Genomic DNA, 20766 nt, shown 5'->3' with positions numbered 1-20766 from the left:
TCCTGATCATAATCATGATCCCTCTGTGGGATCTCATCAATGCCCCAACGGGCGATACTACATGAGATGAGTTGGCTTAAACATAAACATTATAAAACATTTCTATAGATCATGTATCAAAAGGGATTACAATACTCATAGGGTCAAGCACATCTATAACCTCAAAAATATATATATATCTCAATACACAACATACTGTAATCTCTTACATTACATCATAATACATTTGTCATGTCCACAATCTAACTATTACATCGACATACTTCAATAAACTCTGGCTAACCTTCTGGTCTACCCGGTACCTGCACATCTGGGGTTAGGGGAGAGGGGTGAGCTACAAAGCCCAGTGAGCAGAATAGTGGAAAACAATATATTAAAATTTCATGCTTTCATGGAATGCAACACAACACAACAAATCACATCTCGGATGGTATTGTCACCTATAGTCCTCTACATAGGTCCAACTGTGCCGGGACGTAGAATGGGTACAACCGGTCTTTCTCTTAACATAACATATCATATCATACAGTCCAACTGTGCCAGGGACGTAGAATGGGTACAACCTGGACTTTCTCTTACATCGTGCCAGGGACGTAGAATGGGTACAACCTGGACTTCCATACCATATCATGCCATAACATCATCATATCATATGAGGACTAAAGGGTCATCCAATAACCAATCCACATCAATCATCAAAATCATAAATGCAATGCAACATATTCGTGAATACTAATGCAACAACCTACTATATCTCATGGCATTCATGATGCATGGATCATGCTCAAAATTCATATTTCATCTAATTTAAAAACTTAAGGTTTATTCCACTCACCTCTGGCTAGCTCTGACAAACTCTGTAGCAGCTGGCTCACTGCTGGGGTCCTCGGTTCCTCGGGTCCGAACCTACACAGGTGGACTCCAATGAGGGACCAAACATACATAAACATGACTCTAATATACCCTCCAAAACCCCCCTAAAACATCATAAACAATCACATAAAAACATGCAAGAAATGGCTGAACAGGGCACTTTCGGCGGCAGGTTCGGCGGCCGAAAGTCCCTCCAGAGCCGAAAGTCAGGCAGGTTCGGCGGCACCTTCGGCGGCCGAAACTCCCTGTAATACCCGGCTAGACTCCGGTATCGGAATCCCTACCGTCCGGTGGGACCTCGGATGTCGGAAACCTCTAGAAGGGTAAAACTATGATTTTATGAAATGTTTTCATGTATTTCATGTTTTTAAGTAAGACATTAAATGAGTTTTTGCATGAAAAATCTTTGGAGGAAAACCCAGGTTCGGCCGCCGAACTCCGAAGTTCGGCCGCCGAACATGCATGCTTTCGGAGGGACTTTAGGCGCCCGAAAATTTTGAGTGAGGGAAATGCAGGTTCGGCCGCCGAACCTTGCATGCATGCGGAGGCACTTTCGGCCCCCGAACGTGGCCTGGCCAGCCACCTATAAAAGGGGCACTTAGTCGAAATGGGAGAGTTTTCTCCCATTTTCAGCCACAGCAAGCTTCCGACCTCCCTCTCCCAAATCTTGTGTTTTTCCTTCAATCCCCACCATTTTCTTTGAGTTTTAAGGTTCCACAAAAGTGTTTGAGTGTTTTTAAGCAAGTTTGGAGCCTGGAAGTCTTGGAGCTAAATCCCTCCATTTTCCGAGCTAGGGTCGTTCTTCCTCTCGATCTTCAAGAGGTAAGCTTCGATCTATGCTTCTTTTATGTTTTATGGAAGTTTTATGCAAGTTGATGGGGGTAGAATGCATGTTTAGGCTTGTTGTTAGGTTTATGGGTCTAGGTTGTGATTTGAACAATGTATGCTGAAATGTGTTGTTTGAAGTGTTGTAGTTGGGGTATATTATAGTTTGAGACCCCTAGGTGTGATGTATGATGTGTATGCATGTGTAGAAACAAGTTTATGCATGTTTTGAGGCGTTTTGGAGGCTGTGGACACAAGGGAGCCAAGTTTCTGCCTTTCGGCAGAAACTCAGGTTCGGCCGCCGAAGTGACTTTCAGCCGCCGAACCCCCTTGTGGAGGCAGTTTCGGCTGCCGAAGCCTGCCCCCGAAACTCAAGTTTCGTCTCTGTCTGGGAGGTTCGGCCGCCGAAAGTGCCGCCGAACCCGCATGACTTTCGGCTGCAGAGGGACTTTCGGCCGCCGAACCTGCCGCCGAAAGTGCCCTGTTCAGCCATTTCTTGTATGTTTTCATGTGATGTTTTCAGGATGTTTTAGGGGGTTTTTGGGGAGTATTTTAGAGTCATACTCATGTATGTTTGGTCCCTCATTTGAGTCCACCTGTGTAGGTTCGGACCCGAGGAACCGAGACCCCCAGCAGTGAGCCAGCTGCTTCAGAGTCTCTTCAGAGCTAGCCAGAGGTGAGTGGAATAAACTTTAAGTTTTAAAGCAAATTAATGAAATGTTTTAGCATGATTCACGCATCATGAGTGCCATGAGATATATTAGGTTGTTTGCATTAGAATTCACGAATATGTTGCATTGCATACTTTGTTGTTGATGTGGATGAATGTTGAATGATCCATTAGCCCTTGTATGTCATGATAGCCTATGTGAGTCCAGGTGTGCCTGCTACGGCTCTACGCCCCTGGCATTATGACCGATTATGGAAGTCCGGGTGTGCCTGCTACGGCTCTACGCCCCCGGCATGTATAAGTAAGAAAGATAGGGGCTAAATGGTGACAAGTTCATCCTTGTTGTGAAATGTTTGTGTTATGGTGCATACATGAAATCATGATTTAAATTGATGTTTTATTATTCTACTCACTGGGCTCTAGTAGCTCACCCCACTCCCTTTATCCCCAGAGTTGCAGGTACAGGATAGATCAGGAAGTCGGCTAGAGTGAAGTTAAGTCATGTATGTTGTAATAGATAGAAGTGGACATGAACATGATGTAATGAGTATTTATGACCGTGTAATGTAATGAATGATTTGATGATGTATTGAGGATTATAGTAGTGCTTGACCTAGAGGTGTGTGAATCCCCATTATGTATAGAGTGTCTAATGAGTAATGATGTTAATGACCATGATTATCCAAGCTGATATGTATGATGATGATACCCCATTGGAGTATTTGATGAGGACTCCAGTGTGGGGTTTATGTATGATTTTGTGCATGCACAGGTTTTGCTTGGATAAGAGAAAAGAAAAATTTTTACAGATCATGTATATGTTGTTATGTATGGGATTCCACAGGTTTACAGGAGGTATGTAGGCTTGCTACGGGTCCCGGCGGCCTTAAGCCGATCTGGATCCTAGCGCCGGTAACGGGTCGGATTTCCGGGTCGTTACAGAGTGATATCAGAGCCTGGTTCATATGGTCGGACCTAGAGTGTCGGGCTCATAGATGTTCTAGAAGGTCAAGCACACTAGGAAAATCATGTCCACTAGGATAGGATGTAGAGTCCTGTCTATATGATGATATGATATGCCATGATGATATGCATGTGCATAAATGCTATGTATGTGATGAGGGTTCATGTGTTTCCACATGAACCATATGATGCTAATGATTGCTTATACTATGTGCTGTTTTTCAGAAGATAGAATGAGAGGAACTCGTCGATCTGCACGATTGACTGGAGTGCCACCTCAGGAAGAGGGCGCTGATGCCCGTCCTCCAGCATTGCCTAGGGCAATGTCCAGTAGGTCCAACAGAGACAGAGTAGCTAGAGACCCTAGAAGGTCTTTGGATCTGGGTAGAAGCAGATCAGTAAGGGGAACAGTGCAGGGAGGAATGTCTGAGGATATGGAAGTAGATCAGAGGAGGGATGGCAGTCTCGGTGTGAGCATGCCGGAAGAGGGCATGGGAGAATCAGAAGGAGGCACTCAGGCCTCGAGTTATGTCCAGCCACATCACTACCCACCCTATTCACACCATCCAGGGTATTCGATGGGAGGTACATCGGATAACCCCAGTTTTAGCCCTTATCCTCCACATATGCCATACCCACCTTACTACCCACCATACTCTCAGTACCCCATGTACCCACCTCCACCTCCCTATACCAGTACAGCAAACCCTACCCCATGGGATGTTGCACCTCCACCACCACCAGTACCTACTGTCCCGGAAACACAAGTACCCAAACCTACCTCATCTGGAGGGAGCAAGGTCAAGATGACCGACTACATGAAGTTGGGTGCTCCTCAGTACAGAGCAGGCGATGACCCATTTGAGTATCTGAGCAGGGTCAAGACTATTACAGATGAGATAGGGGCTGATGACAGTAGAGCCATTCAGATGGCTGGGTTCACACTGGAGTGCAAGAAGGCACGTGGTTGGTTTAAGAACTATGTGAACCCGAGAGCGGACAGTATGTCCTGGGAGGAGTTCGCAAATGAGTTTGCAGGATGGGCTTTCCCTGAGAGCTCTAGAGAGCAGAAGATGATAGAATTCGAACAGTTGAGGCAGACTGAACAGATGAGTGTGGAGGAGTACACAGACAGGTTCCTAGAGTTGTTGCCATATGCTGGGCAGAATTTGGACACAGATCAAAAGAAGTCAAGGAGATATATTATGAGGCTGCACTCCAGGTATTCCTCTTTGATACAGTCAGCAGAGAGGGAGAGTTTCCATGCCATAGTGGATATGGCTAGGAGAATGGAGGCTAGTGCTATCGTTGAGGGGAAGGTAAAACAGTCAGTGGCACAGTCTTCTGGTTCCAAGACCCCAGGTGGGGAAAGGGTAGACTCTTCTTCTCTGAGTGCAGCAGTTGCAGGCAGTAAGAAGTGGGACAGAGGCCACAGAAAATCTAAGAAGAATAAGTTCTGGAACAAGATCAAGTCAGGTCTGGGTTTAGGCAGTGGCTCAAGCTCTGGCGCAGAGGTTACAACATGTATGAGATGTGGGAGACCACACAAGGGAGTATGTCTGGCAGGGACAAACACATGTTTCAGATGCGGACAGGCGGGTCATTTGGCTCGAGATTGTCCTAGAGCAGCCTTTGCGGCACCGTCTCAGCAGACAGCCTCCGGCAGTGTGGTGCAGCCAGTAGCTCCAGCCGCAACACAGGCCAGTGGCAGAGGCAGAGGGAGAGGGTCAGCCTCTTCATCAGCAGGATACAGAGGTGAAGGTCCATCAGCTCCGGCACGGATCTTCACTATGACTCAGCAGGAGGCCAACACATCCAACACTGTGGTGGCAGGTAATCTCATCATTGGTTGTTCTGATGTGTATGCCTTAATGGACCTGGGTGCATCTCATTCTTTTATTGCTCCGAGAGTCGTGGAGAGGGTAGGATTGATGGTCTCTGGGTTAGAGTGTCCCCTATGGGTCAGTGGACCCAAGTGTGACCCGTCAGTGGCAGAGGCAGTCTGCCAATGTAGTCCAGTTTTCATAGAGGGAAGATGCCTTTCCGCCGACCTCGTGGTTCTAGATTTGACAGATTTTGACGTCATTCTAGGGATGGATTGGTTATCGACCCATGGTGCTACCTTGGACTGTAGAGACAAGGTAGTCAGATTCAGAGATCAGGATGGGTCAGAGGTCGTCTTCAGAGGAGACAAGAGGGGTACACCTAGAGGTCTGATCTCAGCTCTTCAGGCTCGTAGGTTGCTTAGGAGGGGATGTCAGGGGTTTCTAGCTCATGTGAGGGAGTTAGATAGTCATGTCAGAGAGCCCGCTTCAGTGCCTGTGGTGAGTGAGTTCTTAGATGTTTTCCCAGACGAGCTGCCAGGGTTACCACCTGCTAGAGAGATAGAGTTCGAGATTGAGTTAATGCCTGGTACCAGACCGATCTCTATCCCTCCCTACAGGATGGCACCAGCTGAATTGAAAGAACTGAAGGAACAGTTGCAAGAGCTGGTAGATAAGGGTTTCATCCGACCGAGTACTTCACCTTGGGGTGCTCCGGTTTTGTTTGTGAGGAAGAAGGATGGATCCCTCAGACTTTGTATCGACTACAGACAGTTGAACAAGGTCACTACCAAGAACAAGTACCCTTTGCCGAGGATCGACGATCTATTCGACCAGCTAGCAGGAGCAGGTTGTTTCTCCAAAATAGATCTGAGATCAGGGTACCATCAGTTGAGGATAAGGAATGAAGATGTACCGAAGACAGCTTTCAGGACCAGGTATGGGCACTATGAGTTCCTTGTGATGCCGTTTGGGTTGACCAACGCCCCTGCAGCATTCATGGACCTCATGAACAGAGTATTCAGTCAGTATCTGGATCACTTCGTTATTGTCTTCATAGATGATATCTTAGTGTATTCCAGAAATGCAGAGGAGCATGCCCATCACCTGAGGACAGTTTTGCAGACCTTGAGAGAGCATGGCTTGTATGCCAAGTTCTCCAAGTGTGAGTTTTGGCTTAGGAGCATTTCATTCTTGGGGCACATTGTGTCAGAACAGGGTATTGAAGTAGACCCCAAGAAGGTAGAGGCTGTAGCTAACTGGCCTAGACCCACCACAGTGACCGAGATCAAGAGTTTTCTGGGTTTAGCAGGTTACTACAGGAGGTTCGTTCAGGACTTCTCAAAGATTGCTGCTCCTATGACCAAATTGACAAAGAAGAATCAGAAGTTCATATGGACCGATCAGTGTGAGGAAAGCCTTGAGGAGCTTAAGAGGAGGTTGACTTCAGCACCGGTGTTAGCTCTGCCAAAAAGTGATGATGACTTCTCAGTATATTGTGATGCGTCCCGTGTGGGACTGGGTTGTGTGCTAATGTAAAATGAGAGGGTGATCGCTTATGCTTCTAGGCAGCTGAAGAAGCATGAGCTGAATTACCCCACACATGACCTAGAGATGGCAGCAGTGATCTTTGCACTCAAGATGTGGAGGCATTACCTTTATGGGGTAAAGTGTGAGATCTTCACAGATCATAAGAGCCTGCAGTACATCCTGAGTCAGAGAGAACTGAACTTGAGGCAGAGGAGATGGGTAGAGCTGTTGAGTGACTATGATTGCAAGATTCAGTACCATCCGGGTAAGGCGAATGTTGTGGCAGACGCCCTAAGCCGGAAATCACTCGGCAGTCTATCCCACATTTCAGCAGAGAGGAGGCCGGTGGTGAAGGAGTTCCACAGACTTATGAGTGAGGGATTACAGTTGGAGTTGTCTGGCACAGGTGCCTTAGTGGCTCAGATGAGAGTGACACCCGTGTTTCTGGAGCAGGTAGCTCAGAAACAGCATGAGGACCCAGAGTTGGTCAGGATAGCTAGAACGGTTCAGTCAAGCCAGAGTAATGAGTGCAAGTTTGATGATAAGGGGATCCTCCGCTACGGGAACAGATTATGTGTGCCAGATGACATTGGTCTGAAGGGAGATATTATGGGGGAAGCCCATAATACCAGGTATAGTGTTCACCCTGGAGCCACCAAGATGTATCAGGATCTGAAGAGAGTGTATTGGTGGCCAGCTATGAAGAAGGACGTGGCACTGTTCGTGTCAGCCTGCGATGTGTGTCAGAGGGTGAAACTAGAGCATCAGAAGCCGGCTGGAATGTTGAATCCACTACCGATTCCAGAGTGGAAATGGGAGAATATAGCTATGGACTTCGTAGTGGGGTTACCGGCGACGTCCAACAGATTGGACTCCATATGGGTGATTGTGGACAGACTCACCAAATCTGCTCACTTCATCCCTGTCAGGAGTGGTTACTCTGTGGACAAGTTGGCGCAGGTGTACGTAGATGAGATTGTCAGACTGCATGGGGTCCCGGTATCTATAGTGTCAGATAGAGGGCCCCAGTTCACCTCCAGGTTTTGGCGGAGTCTGCAGAACGCTATGGGTACCAGATTAGACTTCAGTACTGCCTTCCACCCACAGACAGACGGACAGTCAGAGAGGACCATCCAGACAATAGAGGATATGCTCAGAATGTGTGTGCTAGATTTTGGCGGTTCTTGGAGGCAGCATCTACCTTTGGTGGAGTTTGCCTACAATAACAGCTATCATGCTAGCATAGGGATGGCTCCATATGAAGCTTTGTATGGGAGGAAGTGCAGATCACCTATCTGCTGGGAGGAAGTAGGAGAGAGGACTCTTGCGGGTCCGGAGTTAGTAGAGCTTACCAGTAGGGTGGTACCCATAATCAGAGAGAGGATCAAGACTGCTGCTAGTCGGCAGAAGAGTTATGCAGATACCCGCAGAAGACAGCTAGAGTTTCAGGAGGGGGATTTGGTTTTGCTCAAGGTGTCTCCTATGAAAGGAGTGGTTCGGTTCGGGAAGAAGGGTAAGTTAGCTCCACGGTACATCGGTCCTTTCGAGGTGCTTCAGAGGGTCGGTAATGTGTCGTACAAGCTAGACTTGCCTGCTTCGATGGAGAGAATCCATCCGATTTTCCATGTTTCTCTGTTACGGAAGTTCGTGTCGGATCCTGGAAAGGTTCTTAGTGAGCCTGATATGGAGATCCATGAGGATCTCACCTATGTAGAACAGCCAGTGCGGATCCTAGACACTCAGATCAGAAAGCTGAGGAACAAGGAAATCCCGATGGTGAAAGTCCTTTGGAACCACCACAATATTGAAGAATGCAACTGGGAGACACGGGAGTCCATGCTCCAGCAATACCCCCATCTGTTTTAAGGTGAGTGGTAGTTGTTCTATGTGTTGCATGTATGATATATTGTATGCTATGTTGTATGTTATGATTGATGCCATGCTTTGTATGTTAGTTGAGGAACATTCGGGGACGAATGTTCTTAAGGGGGGGAGAATGTAATACCCGGCTAGACTCCGGTATCGGAATCCCTACCGTCCGGTGGGACCTCGGATGTCGGAAACCTCTAGAAGGGTAAAACTATGATTTTATGAAATGTTTTCATGTATTTCATGTTTTTAAGTAAGACATTAAATGAGTTTTTGCATGAAAAATCTTTGGAGGAAAACCCAGGTTCGGCCGCCGAACTCCGAAGTTCGGCCGCCGAACATGCATGCTTTCGGAGGGACTTTAGGCGCCCGAAAATTTTGAGTGAGGGAAATGCAGGTTCGGCCGCCGAACTCCAAGTTTGGCCGCCGAACCTTGCATGCATGCGGAGGCACTTTCGGCCCCCGAACGTGGCCTGGCCAGCCACCTATAAAAGGGGCACTTAGCCGAAATGGGAGAGTTTTCTCCCATTTTCAGCCACAGCAAGCTTCCGACCTCCCTCTCCCAAATCTTGTGTTTTTCCTTCAATCCCCACCATTTTCTTTGAGTTTTAAGGTTCCACAAAAGTGTTTGAGTGTTTTTAAGCAAGTTTGGAGCCTGGAAGTCTTGGAGCTAAATCCCTCCATTTTCCGAGCTAGGGTCATTCTTCCTCTCGATCTTCAAGAGGTAAGCTTCGATCTATGCTTCTTTTATGTTTTATGGAAGTTTTATGCAAGTTGATGGGGTAGAATGCATGTTTAGGCTTGTTGTTAGGTTTATGGGTCTAGGTTGTGATTTGAACAATGTATGCTAAAATGTGTTGTTTGAAGTGTTGTAGTTGGGGTATATTATAGTTTGAGACCCCTAGGTGTGATGTATGATGTGTATGTATGTGTAGAAACAAGTTTATGCATGTTTTGAGGCGTTTTGGAGGCTGTGGACACAAGGGAGCCAAGTTTCTGCCTTTCGGCAGAAACTCAGGTTCGGCCGCCGAAGTGACTTTCGGCCGCCGAACCCCCTTGTGGAGGCAGTTTCGGCTGCCGAAACCTGCCCCCGAAACTCAAGTTTCGTCTCTGTCTGGGAGGTTCGGCCGCCGAAAGTGCCGCCGAACCCGCATGACTTTCGGCTGCAGAGGGACTTTCGGCCGCCGAACCTGCCGCCGAAAGTGCCCTGTTCAGCCATTTCTTGCATGTTTTCATGTGATGTTTTCAGGATGTTTTAGGGGGTTTTTGGGGAGTATTTTAGAGTCATACTCATGTATGTTTGGTCCCTCATTTGAGTCCACCTGTGTAGGTTCGGACCCGAGGAACCGAGACCCCCAGCAGTGAGCCAGCTGCTTCAGAGTCTCTTCAAAGCTAGCCAGAGGTGAGTGGAATAAACTTTAAGTTTTAAAGCAAATTAATGAAATGTTTTAGCATGATTCACGCATCATGAGTGCCATGAGATATATTAGGTTGTTTGCATTAGAATTCACGAATATGTTGCATTGCATACTTTGTTGTTGATGTGGATGAATGTTGAATGATCCATTAGCCCTTGTATGTCATGATAGCCTATGTGAGTCCAGGTGTGCCTGCTACGGCTCTACGCCCCTGGCATTATGACCGATTATGGAAGTCCGGGTGTGCCTGCTACGGCTCTACGCCCCTGGCATGTATAAGTAAGAAAGATAGGGGCTAAATGGTGACAAGTTCATCCTTGTTGTGAAATGTTTGTGTTATGGCGCATACATGAAAGCATGATTTAAATTGATGTTTTATTATTCTACTCACTGGGCTCTAGTAGCTCACCCCACTCCCTTTATCCCCAGAGTTGCAGGTACAGGATAGATCAGGAAGTCGGCTAGAGTGAAGTTAAGTCATGTATGTTGTAATAGATAGAAGTGGACATGAACATGATGTAATGAGTATTTATGACCATGTAATGTAATGAATGATTTGATGATGTATTGAGGATTATAGTAGTGCTTGACCTAGAGGTGTGTGAATCCCCATTATGTACAGAGTGTCTAATGAGTAATGATGTTAATGACCATGATTATCCAAGCTGATATGTATGATGATGATACCCCATTGGAGTATTTGATGAGGACTCCAGTGTGGGGTTTAGGGTCCTCAAAATGGATATCAGCAAGGCCTATGATAGACTTGAGTGGGGTTTCATTCGGGATATGCTTCTTCGGCTGGGTTTTGCGCAACAATGGGTTGCTTTGCTGTTCTCTTGTATCTCCACTGTTCGTTATTGGATCCTGCATTATAGCAAGCAGTTAGGCCCTATTGTTCCTACAAGGGGATTGAGGCAAGGAGACCCCTTATCGCCGTACTTGTTTATTCTTTGTGCTGAGGGGCTTTCCCGTCTCCTGCAAAATTGTATAAGCAGTGGAAGCCTTCATGGGTATAGGGTTTCTCGGGGTGGCCCACAGATTTCTCACCTTTTTTCGCAGATGATAGCTTGATCTTCTTCCGAGCAAGTGTTCAGGAGGCTTTGGAACTCAAGCGTATCCTTCACATGTATGAAAAGGCATCTGGACAGGTGATAAACCTTCAGAAATCATCTATCTCCTTTAGTAGGTACACTCCTGTGGCTCTTCGGGACTCTGTATGCTCAGTACTTCAGGTTGAGGAGAAACCAGATTTTGAAAATTATTTAGGACTTCCTTCTCATGTTGGGAATAATAAGAGGGAAGTATTCAGTTTTGTTAAGGATAGATTGTGGAAAAGGCTGAATTCTTGGAAGCATCGGGCACTGTCTCAAGCAGGTAAGGAGGTTCTCTTGAAAACAGTCCTCCAAGCTTTGCCAAACTATGTGATGAGCTTATTTTTACTTCCTCAGATTCTTTGTGATGAACTGCAACGCATGATGACTAGATATTGGTGGAGTAAGGGCGCGGATCAAAATCGGGGTATTCATTGGCTGGGTTGGCACAAAATGGCAAAGCACAAATCTGATGGCGGGCTAGGTTTCAAAATTCTTCATAAGTTTAACTTGGCCATGCTTGGGAAGCAGAGCTGGCACATTATCAACAGGCCTCAGTCCTTAGTGGCTCGTGTCCTTAAGGCCCGCTATTTTTCAACACAATCTTTCTTTGAAGCTCCTTTGGGAAGTAACCCTAGTTTTTTGTGGCGCAGCATATGGGAAACTCGAGGTCTGATTCGAGCTAGGGCTTACTGGAGGATTGGGAATGGTCAGTCAGTTTCAGTCTGGGGGCAACCTTGGTTGAGAGAGCTGCCTGAGTCCCTGGTTTCCACAACCCCTCCTTTGAACTGTGCTAAAGTTGTTGTTTCAGATCTCATAATTAACCACAGATGGAACGAGAGTTTAATTGCACAGATGTTCAACGAAAGAGATAGAAGTTGTATTTTGAACATCCCTCTTAGTCTTTCATCGTGTTGTGATACATGGTGCTGGAAATTCGAGTCCAAAGGTCACTATTCGGTTAAGAGTGCATATAGGTTCCTGGTTGATGGCTTTCAACATAGGGAAGGGAGCGAGATATGGAAAAGGTTCTGGAAAGCTAAGGTTCTGGAAAGCTCAATTTCTGCTGGCGGGCTCTAGTTAATGTTGTCCCTTGCCTCTCGTTACTTCAGTCCAAGAGAGTCCCAGTTGATCCTTCATGCCCGTTGTGTCATGTAGCCCCTGAGAATGTCTTGCATATTCTGATTCAGTGCCCTTTTGCCCGCAGCTGCTGGTTAAGCTCGCCGTTGGGTTGGCCTGCGCCTTCTGCATCTTCTTTAAATGAGTGGTTTTCTTTAGCCTTCTCTTCTGCTTCTGTGGAAAATGCCTCCCTTATGCTAATGATCTTATGGACTTTGTGGCAAAATAGGAACAATGTTGTATGGAAGGGCCAGGGTCAGACTGCGAGTGGTGTGTTCTTCATGGCTCTGAATTTTTTGCAGCAATGGAAAGCAGCCCGGGTCGTGTCCTCAGTAAGCACCATTGTCGACCCGGCTCGCCCGATCTGGTCTCCTCCGCCGCACGGTTGGATCAAGGCGAACATTGACGCCTCTTTAAGCTTGCAACGAGGTTCGGTAGGTTTCGGTTGTGTAATCCGGAAGGATGATGGGAGTTTTGTGGCTGCTAGAGCAGGCTCCTTTTATAGCCAGATGGATGCAAAGTGTGCTGAAGCTATAGCATTCCGGGAAGCATTGAGCTGGATTAAAGAGTGTGGATGGGATCAAATTCTTTTCGAATTGGATGCTCAGGTACTTGTGATGTCAGTTAATTGTGTTTTGTTAGATGATTTATCGTCTTTTGGCCTTTTGGTTCAAGATTGTAAACTGCTTCTATCTAGTTATGAGGAAGCAAAGTGTGTTTTTGTTCATAGATCTATGAATGATGTCGCTCATGTTCTAGCAACATCGGCTCATTCTGAGTCAGGTCAAGGAGTTTGGATTGATATTCCTCTTCCTCATATTGTTTCTTTGTTCTCTTTAAATTAATGAAGTTTTCTTGTTATTTAAAAAAAAAAAAGTAAAATTTAAAAATAATAATTATACACAACATATAATTATAAATATATTTTCTATGGTCAAATAATATTCTCCTTAGATTCAAATAGGTCTAACTAAAAAAATTTACAAAATTCATGCTATTTATTAATGAGATTATGGTATTATCTTTTTTTGAATTGAAAATTGAAATTTGGAGAGTAAAATCTGAGATCTCTCATATTTATTAAAATGCACTTATCATTAGGTTAAACCTGTGAGTGCAAGATTATCGTATTATCTTAACTTTACATTTAAATAATTTAAATATATTTTTACATTTTAATGTTATAAAACTTTCTAATAAAATTTACGAATATATATATACTACTAATTTTTAAAATATGCTAACAAATGAGATTGATTTTTTATTAAAAAAAGTGAATTTGAGTTTACTAATCGAGTAGATTAAGAGTATAGTGGTATTACTATTTAACCCCTAGTTGAAAAAGACACTACTATAAATATAAATATACTAGTTAGAAAATATTACAAATTTAATAAAATATAAGGCTCTATTTATTTAAAAAATATATATTTTTATATTTTTTAATATTTAAAATATTCAAAAAATATAATTAATGAAAATATTTTTATAGATAAAATAAAAGGTAATTCATTTTTAAAAAAATGACTTTCTCTTCCTAAGAAAAGAAAATTATTTTCAACATTTTAAAATTCTTATTAAAATATCTATATATAAATTTGTTAATAAATTTTATTTTTTAAACACAAATGGATTTTTTAGTCCTTTAAAAATTTTATAAAAAATTATTTAAGTTCTAATCAAATAAAATATCTATTTAACCTTTTAGATTAATATATAATAACTATTTAAATTTATAAATTTTTAAAAATAGCTATTTAACCTAAAAATAGTAACACTGGTCGTTCTCTGTTTATAAATTAAAAAAATTTAACATTTAAACTCCTATAAAATAGTAGCTACTGAAACCCTTTTGGATAAATAAATTTAATTTTTAAATTTTAGTATTTAGTTTATAGATATATTTATTTATATTTATATTGTTAATTTTATAAAAATTTAAAATTAAAATTATTATAAATAGAAAAAAAATTCACTTTAAAAAAATTTAAATTACCTTTTATTTTTTTAACTAAATATCAATTTTAATATTAACATTTCATTTAAAAACTTATCAGTGTTATTAAAATATATAAATATTATTATAATTATAGGTAATATTATATATAAAAATATATTGAAAAATTAATTTATAAGAAACTAATTAATATTTTCTTAATGAAACTTAATTACAGAGACTATGAAAATATAAAAATTACTAAAAATAATTCAAAACTAATTAAAAATTATAATATATTTTTTCAATTAATTTATAATATTATTTGAATTTTATATCTATATTAGAAAATTACATTTAAATTTTTAATATATTTTGTTATTTTTTTATTTTTATTACATATATCATATTATAATAATTATATTTTTTAAAGAGGTGTTAAAAAGTTTAAAAGGTTTTCTAATTTAAAATTTGATCTTTAGTTAATAAAAAAATAAAAAAAATAAAAAATAATTTATGATTTTAATTGATATAAAGGGTCTTTTTAACTTACTATTTATTAAATTTAAATATTAATTTTTTCAAAACTTTTAAATAATATTTTATTTATTTTATGAATTTTATAGAATTATTTTATTCATTTATAACAATATAAATTAATATAAACTATTTATAAATTAAATTATTAAAATGCAATATTAAATTTATTTATTTAAGGGCTTAAATAACTGTTTTTTTTTTTTAAAAAAAAAAAGGGATAGAGCCCTTATTTTATTAATCTAGGCCATGAAAGCCCTAACCTATCAGCATCCAGTAAAAATTTAATAGTAACAGGAGGCCATTGATGAATTTTCAAATTAAAATCATCACCGATGGTTAAACTAGTCAAACGATCCGCTACCGCATTTGTTTCCCTATAAATTTTTACCATCTTGACTTCCCAGCTTCTATTGATAAGATCACGGCAATTCCTCACCAAATTAGCAACTCTAAAAACTCCTGCACCTCTACCTGCAAGTAAATCTAATGCGAGTTGAGAATCCATTTGAACTTCAATCTTCTTCCGCCCTGAATCCCATGCTAATACTAAAGCATAATATATTCCCCATAGCTCAGCTTCCATTGCTCCACAATTGCCCAAAAATCATTGAAAGCCCAAAAGCAATCTACCTTCATTGTTTCGAAAACAACCTGCACAACTTGCCCTTCCTGCTGACAACAATGCACTACCATCGGAATTCACTACCACCCAACCTGTTTCTGGTGGCTTCCACCCAACATACTTCAAAGACCGGCCTCTCGGTCCAGACCCAGCCTGCATCGAAAACCTCTATGCATGAACATATTCTTTTGCTCGAAGCTGAATAAAGGACGCATCAATAGTATCCTGGTCATTATTCTCATTAAAAACCAACAAGTTTCTTCGCTTCTATAACCACCAAACAGCCGAACTAAAAAGCACATCCCATGGTATTCCATTAGCCAATAACCCTACTTTTTCTATATTAGCAGATAGGCATAAAGGCACATTCAAAATATCAAAAAATGGAGAAACGAAATTGGTAGGTAAAAAGGAATTTCAAATTTGTTTCACATGTTGGCAATCTCGTAGAGCATGCAAAACAGATTCACTTGCAACTCCACAAAGAGGACACAAATCATAATCAATAAATTCTCGCTTTGGCGTTTAACATTAACTATGATTTTCTCATGTGCCACTTCCCACAAAAATATTTGAACTCGCTGTGGCACCCTAACCTTCCACAGCCCTTACCAATCCATATTAGATCCTGACACTTCTGAATAAAACGTATCAAACCCTGACTTAACTGTAATAAGCCAAAAGAAGAATGCTTCCACGCAAAACTATCCAAACTGTTTTTTTTATGAAAATTTAAGATTTTAATTTTTTTTATTATTTTTCATAATTTAAAGGGTTAAAATACAGCTCCTCGTGGAGCTGAAACATAAAATCAACATCTTAAATAAAGATATGTATCTACCATTTATGGATGCTCCCACTATCTTCTTTAGGAAGTCATATCTTTGCCGTTTGATAATTTTATCACGTCCACCAATATGTGTGCCTATATTATGGTCAAACGATTCGATTCAAAATCGAACTAAACTGAATAAATTAAAAGTCAAAATATTAGTATTTATGAAAATTAAATTGAATAGATTTTGATAATCGAATTGAACTGATTTGATCAATTTTGATTTTTAATAAATTTTTTATTTTTTACTCTTTATTTTTAATATTTTAAAATTTAATTAAAATATTTTAATTTTAATATGATTTAATTTCTCTATATTATTGAAAATAACATATTATTATCACTCATCAGTTCGGTTTGGTTTTTTTAATTTTTTTTCTAATTAAAACCAAATCGAATTAAAATAACCAAAATTTCTAAAGTTAAAAATCGAACCGAATCGAATCGAATAAAAAAACGAATCGAATTTTTAAATTAATTCGGTTCGATCGATTTTTTCGGTTTGAACCGAATACTGCGAGAATAAATATTTTAGGATGGCATAGAAAATTGAATATATCAGAAATATTGATTAGATTGGAAATAAAAATTTAACCAGTGAAATTTTGAAAAATAATCAATATTTGAAAAATTAGTTTGAGAATTATCAAATTATTGGAAGATAAATTATAATTTTTAGTTAATTAATTTGGTTTTATTGGGAAGAGAAATCAATTAGCTTATAATTATTTGCTCTAATTTTTAGTAATTAAATGAATTAATTGAATAATATATAAATAAATTCAAGGTATTTAATACTTAATATTAATTATTTTTATGATTTTTTATCTATGAAAATATTTTATTTTGATTATTTTAAATTTTATATTTTTAATCATCTCACATTAGAAACTACAATTTCTGTTGCATTAATCCTATTAGAGAGCAGCAAACGTGAGAAGAGGTATATTTGGATGCTAAGAAAATGCAAGAGAAAATAATAAGAAAACAAAAGATTTGTAATTTGAGTGAAATTAAGTTATCTAATTTCGAGCTATAGTATCCTTAAATTACTCAAAGAAAAGAAAAAGAAACAAAATGCAAAACATTTTTATTTTCATTTTTCCACTTTTCCTTGGCAACTTAGCTAAAAAGAAAAAAAAATATATGAAACAAAATGTAGAGAGAGGTATTACCTTCTTTGAATCTATGGTTGGAGTTAAAATCATCATTGAAACCTGCATTATTGGGTTTCTTAAGTTGAAATACCTCTATTTTTACCCATTGAAAATGATTGTCGGAATTATTTAAAAAACTAAAATAAATTATCAATCCAATATAATTATTTAATTAAATTTATTGATTGATTTGAATGGAATTGGACCGATTGAATTTCATAATTTAAATCAATTCAAAAACACTTTAAATAAAGGTCTCATGCACCTCTGAAACATAAAATCAATATCTTAAATAAAGATATATATCTACAATTTATGGATGCTCTCACTATTTTCTCTAAAAAATCATATGTTTGCCGGCCCATAATTTTATCATGTCCACCAGTATAGTATATCTATCACACTCCTGACCTATTGATTTCTCACCTATTATCGCCAATTAAACAGTTAAATTAATTTTTATGATGGACGAAGCAGTTGAACTTTAACAATCATTATATTTAAATACCAATTAATACAGTCAATAAAAAAAAATCCCTTTGATTCAAAAAAAAAAAAAAAAAAAATCCCTCTATGTAGCGTTTATAATGACCAGTAGCATACTAAAAATAAATAAATAAAAGACAATCATTTCTCATCTCCACCTTTCCCAACTATCACTACCAAAATTTGGAGAAGCACAGTACAGTTGATCAGAACATCCATCAAAATTTGATATTACTCCTTTATTTCATTTTTAAAATTTATTCTCTCTTTTTCATAATTTACTTTTTTAACATATATTAAAAAATATAATTTTTTAATTATATTCATCTTAAATTTTATTAAATATTAAAAAATATTTTGAGAAATTTTTTAAAAATAAAAAAATTAAATTAAATTATAATAGTTATTTATATATTATTATAGTTTAAAAAAATAGATAATAATTTTAAAACAATAATTTTAAAAATATTTGTACTTATTCATATTTCGTCTCTAAATTTTACTATGCATATTCAGAGAGAAAGTCTCTAGAGAAATAAAGAGAAAAAAGAGATAAATTAAAATCAATACTAAAATGTGGAGAGAAAAATAAGAGTTTAAAAATAGAACTTTAGATCTCTCAAATTTATTTCGAAACACTTATTACCAAGATAAGTCTGTGAGTATATTGTTTATTTTTTATATGACATAAATTTATAAGTTTAAGTATTTAATAAATAATAAAATTAATTTAAATATTTAATAAATAAAAATAAAAAATTTAAAACTGTAATAATGTATTTGATCAATACATTTAGGTATATCAATTTATTTGAATTATCGCAGAAGAGACTCTGCATAGAAGAAAAGAATGGCTAAAAAAATAAACCTGTCATTTTCATGGAAACTCATGAAATTAAGGTTTGAGAAAGTTACTTCCCATGAAATTTTCTCCATCAGAATATCACCATAGCAATCCAAAACTCCACATAGAAATTGAGCCCTAGGCACCACGTCAAGCATATACATATACAGACAAGCTTGTAATCAATTCCAAAAGTTATATATATATTTTTTAAAACCTACAGTACATATGCAAGTTGGAAGGGAAGTTTATATGGTCTTGGCATTACCTGATGAAGATTTTTGATGGATAATGTTCTTGCATAGAAAGGAAAATTACCAGTATTCTTGCTCTCTTTAAATTATTGGTTTACTTGAGATGAGAAATGGGCATTGTTTGGTGATAAAATAATTAATTTACTCTTTCCCATAATAAATATCTTCTGCATGAGGTTCCTATGAAATTTCACCTGTACTATTATTTCAAAACTAACTTCAACCACTAATTATACTTTTATTTTCTGCACAGATTTTACTTCAATCTATCACTTAATTAATTAATATAGAATGTTTTCACATCATCTCTATCACAAGGGAGTGTTTGGATGCAAGTTTAGATAAGCAACCCAGCTACAGTTGCATGGGCTAGAAGCAAGCTACATGGTTCTTGCATCTTTTGCTTCACTACCCATTACAGATCTTCTCACTAAATTACCAAACAAGAAGTTCAACATCAAGAAATTGAGTAACGAATACCCAAAAGAAATATTATAGAAGTGGAAGAACTTCAATAACCCAATATCAGATTCCACAGTTATCATAACTAGCAATTACATACAGAAATTAGGAAGCAAGGTTAATTACCAAGTGCAGATGATAAGATACAACCATGGTAGGAACCAAAACAGACAGCTTACTCAGTTTACATTTGCAGAAGATTCATACAATAAACTTGATGGCATTAATCCTGACAAATTCTCAAACATCTGAGCCATGAAAATATCATCAAAAGATGACTCCAGTGGAAGTGGAGTAGCATGATCTGGTGTTCTACCCTGCTCAGCATCAAGATCCACTATGGGGACCTTATGATCATCAACCGTTTCTGATCCCTCATGTTCAACCGTTTGATTATTGCCGCCGCCGCATCCGCAGTCACCGACATCACTATCACTATCAAGAAACCTACTTGGGTCAGGAAATTTGGCATCTTGACCAGTGAATTCTTGCACCAAGGCCCTGAATTTAGAGGCACAGGTCTTGAACTTCATGGGGTTGGATATGTAGACAACTTTCATTGGCTTATTCTTATTGGTTTTGGACTTTCTGGGAGCTTTTCTGTCTGGAAGACTACTGCTACTACTGTGAATATTAGTGCCCACCAGATTATCCATATGAACAAGAGATGGATAAGCTTTCAAAGTTCACAAAGGCAACAAGTTGTATATAAAAGTAGAAGAGTTGAGGAGAGAGAGAGAGAGAGTTGCTCAGAGGCTGCAAAAGAAGAAGGTTTCTGAGAAAGAAAAAGTTGAGATTGACAGCAGAGAAATAGGTAATGAGCTTTAAAAAGTGGACGTCTTGATACAGCAAATATAAGAAATTAAGGCGCTAGGATCCATCTACTTTTCCCAAGCGCAACCTACAGCATCTCTGTCTTACTCTCCTCACAATTAACAGTAACCCATTGTTACCGATCATGGTTAAATAATGCGATTAATGGTAGGATAAATCTATATATATGTATGGTAAATTTGCTAAAAGTGGAAAGATTTTTATTTTTGTCAATAATTTTTTAAAATTATAAATTTTTATTTTCAATATTTTTAAAAAATAAATAATTATTTATTTTATTTTTTATCTAAAAAATGAAAAAAATAATAAAGGAAAATTATTCTTTGCATTCATCCATTTATTTTATTTATTTTTTAAATAAAATGAATAGTTTAATTTTGAAATTTCAAATTATTATATTTAATTAATAATATATAACTGGTAAATATTAATGGTAAAAGAAATTATATTTATATAAGTAAAAAATTATACTTAATTAAAATAAAAATTATTTTAAAAAGGCTTGAGAAAAGCAAGGGATATGCATATTCATTTTTTAGTAAATACGCGCAGCTATATTAAGGGGATAAAAAACCCTTGCTTCCAAAAAGCCAACCAAACATATCAATCCAT

At 38.6% G+C, this 20766-nt stretch overlaps 3 protein-coding genes across 3 annotated transcripts; 1 reads left to right on the top strand and 2 right to left on the bottom strand.

Annotated features, from left to right (window-relative positions):
• The first annotated feature begins 10709 nt into the window (after positions 1 to 10709).
• LOC122724545 lies at positions 10710 to 13024 on the top strand. The gene is made up of 4 exons (XM_043959797.1): positions 10710 to 10959; positions 11034 to 12109; positions 12256 to 12792; positions 12968 to 13024. The coding sequence occupies exons 1-4, from the start codon at positions 10710 to 10712 to the stop codon at positions 13022 to 13024; spliced, it is 1920 nt and encodes a 639-aa protein (XP_043815732.1).
• A 1875-nt stretch (positions 13025 to 14899) lies between these two features.
• LOC110622641 lies at positions 14900 to 15441 on the bottom strand. Its single transcript, XM_021767232.1, has 3 exons — positions 15291 to 15441; positions 15049 to 15206; positions 14900 to 14920 (listed from the first exon to the last, which is right to left on the bottom strand). The coding sequence occupies exons 1-3, from the start codon at positions 15439 to 15441 to the stop codon at positions 14900 to 14902; spliced, it is 330 nt and encodes a 109-aa protein (XP_021622924.1).
• Positions 15442 to 19318: 3877 nt separating this feature from the next.
• Positions 19319 to 20149, bottom strand: LOC110622434. Its single transcript, XM_021766928.2, has one exon. The coding sequence runs from the start codon at positions 19974 to 19976 to the stop codon at positions 19500 to 19502; it is 477 nt and encodes a 158-aa protein (XP_021622620.1). The 5' UTR covers positions 19977 to 20149; the 3' UTR covers positions 19319 to 19499.
• Positions 20150 to 20766: the final 617 nt, after the last annotated feature.

The sequence above is a fragment of the Manihot esculenta genome, chromosome 9, assembly GCF_001659605.2.
Source record: "Manihot esculenta cultivar AM560-2 chromosome 9, M.esculenta_v8, whole genome shotgun sequence".
Lineage (NCBI taxonomy): Eukaryota > Viridiplantae > Streptophyta > Magnoliopsida > Malpighiales > Euphorbiaceae > Manihot > Manihot esculenta.
The sequence above is the reverse complement of the archived record's forward strand: the minus strand, read 5'-3'. Positions and strand labels throughout refer to the sequence as shown.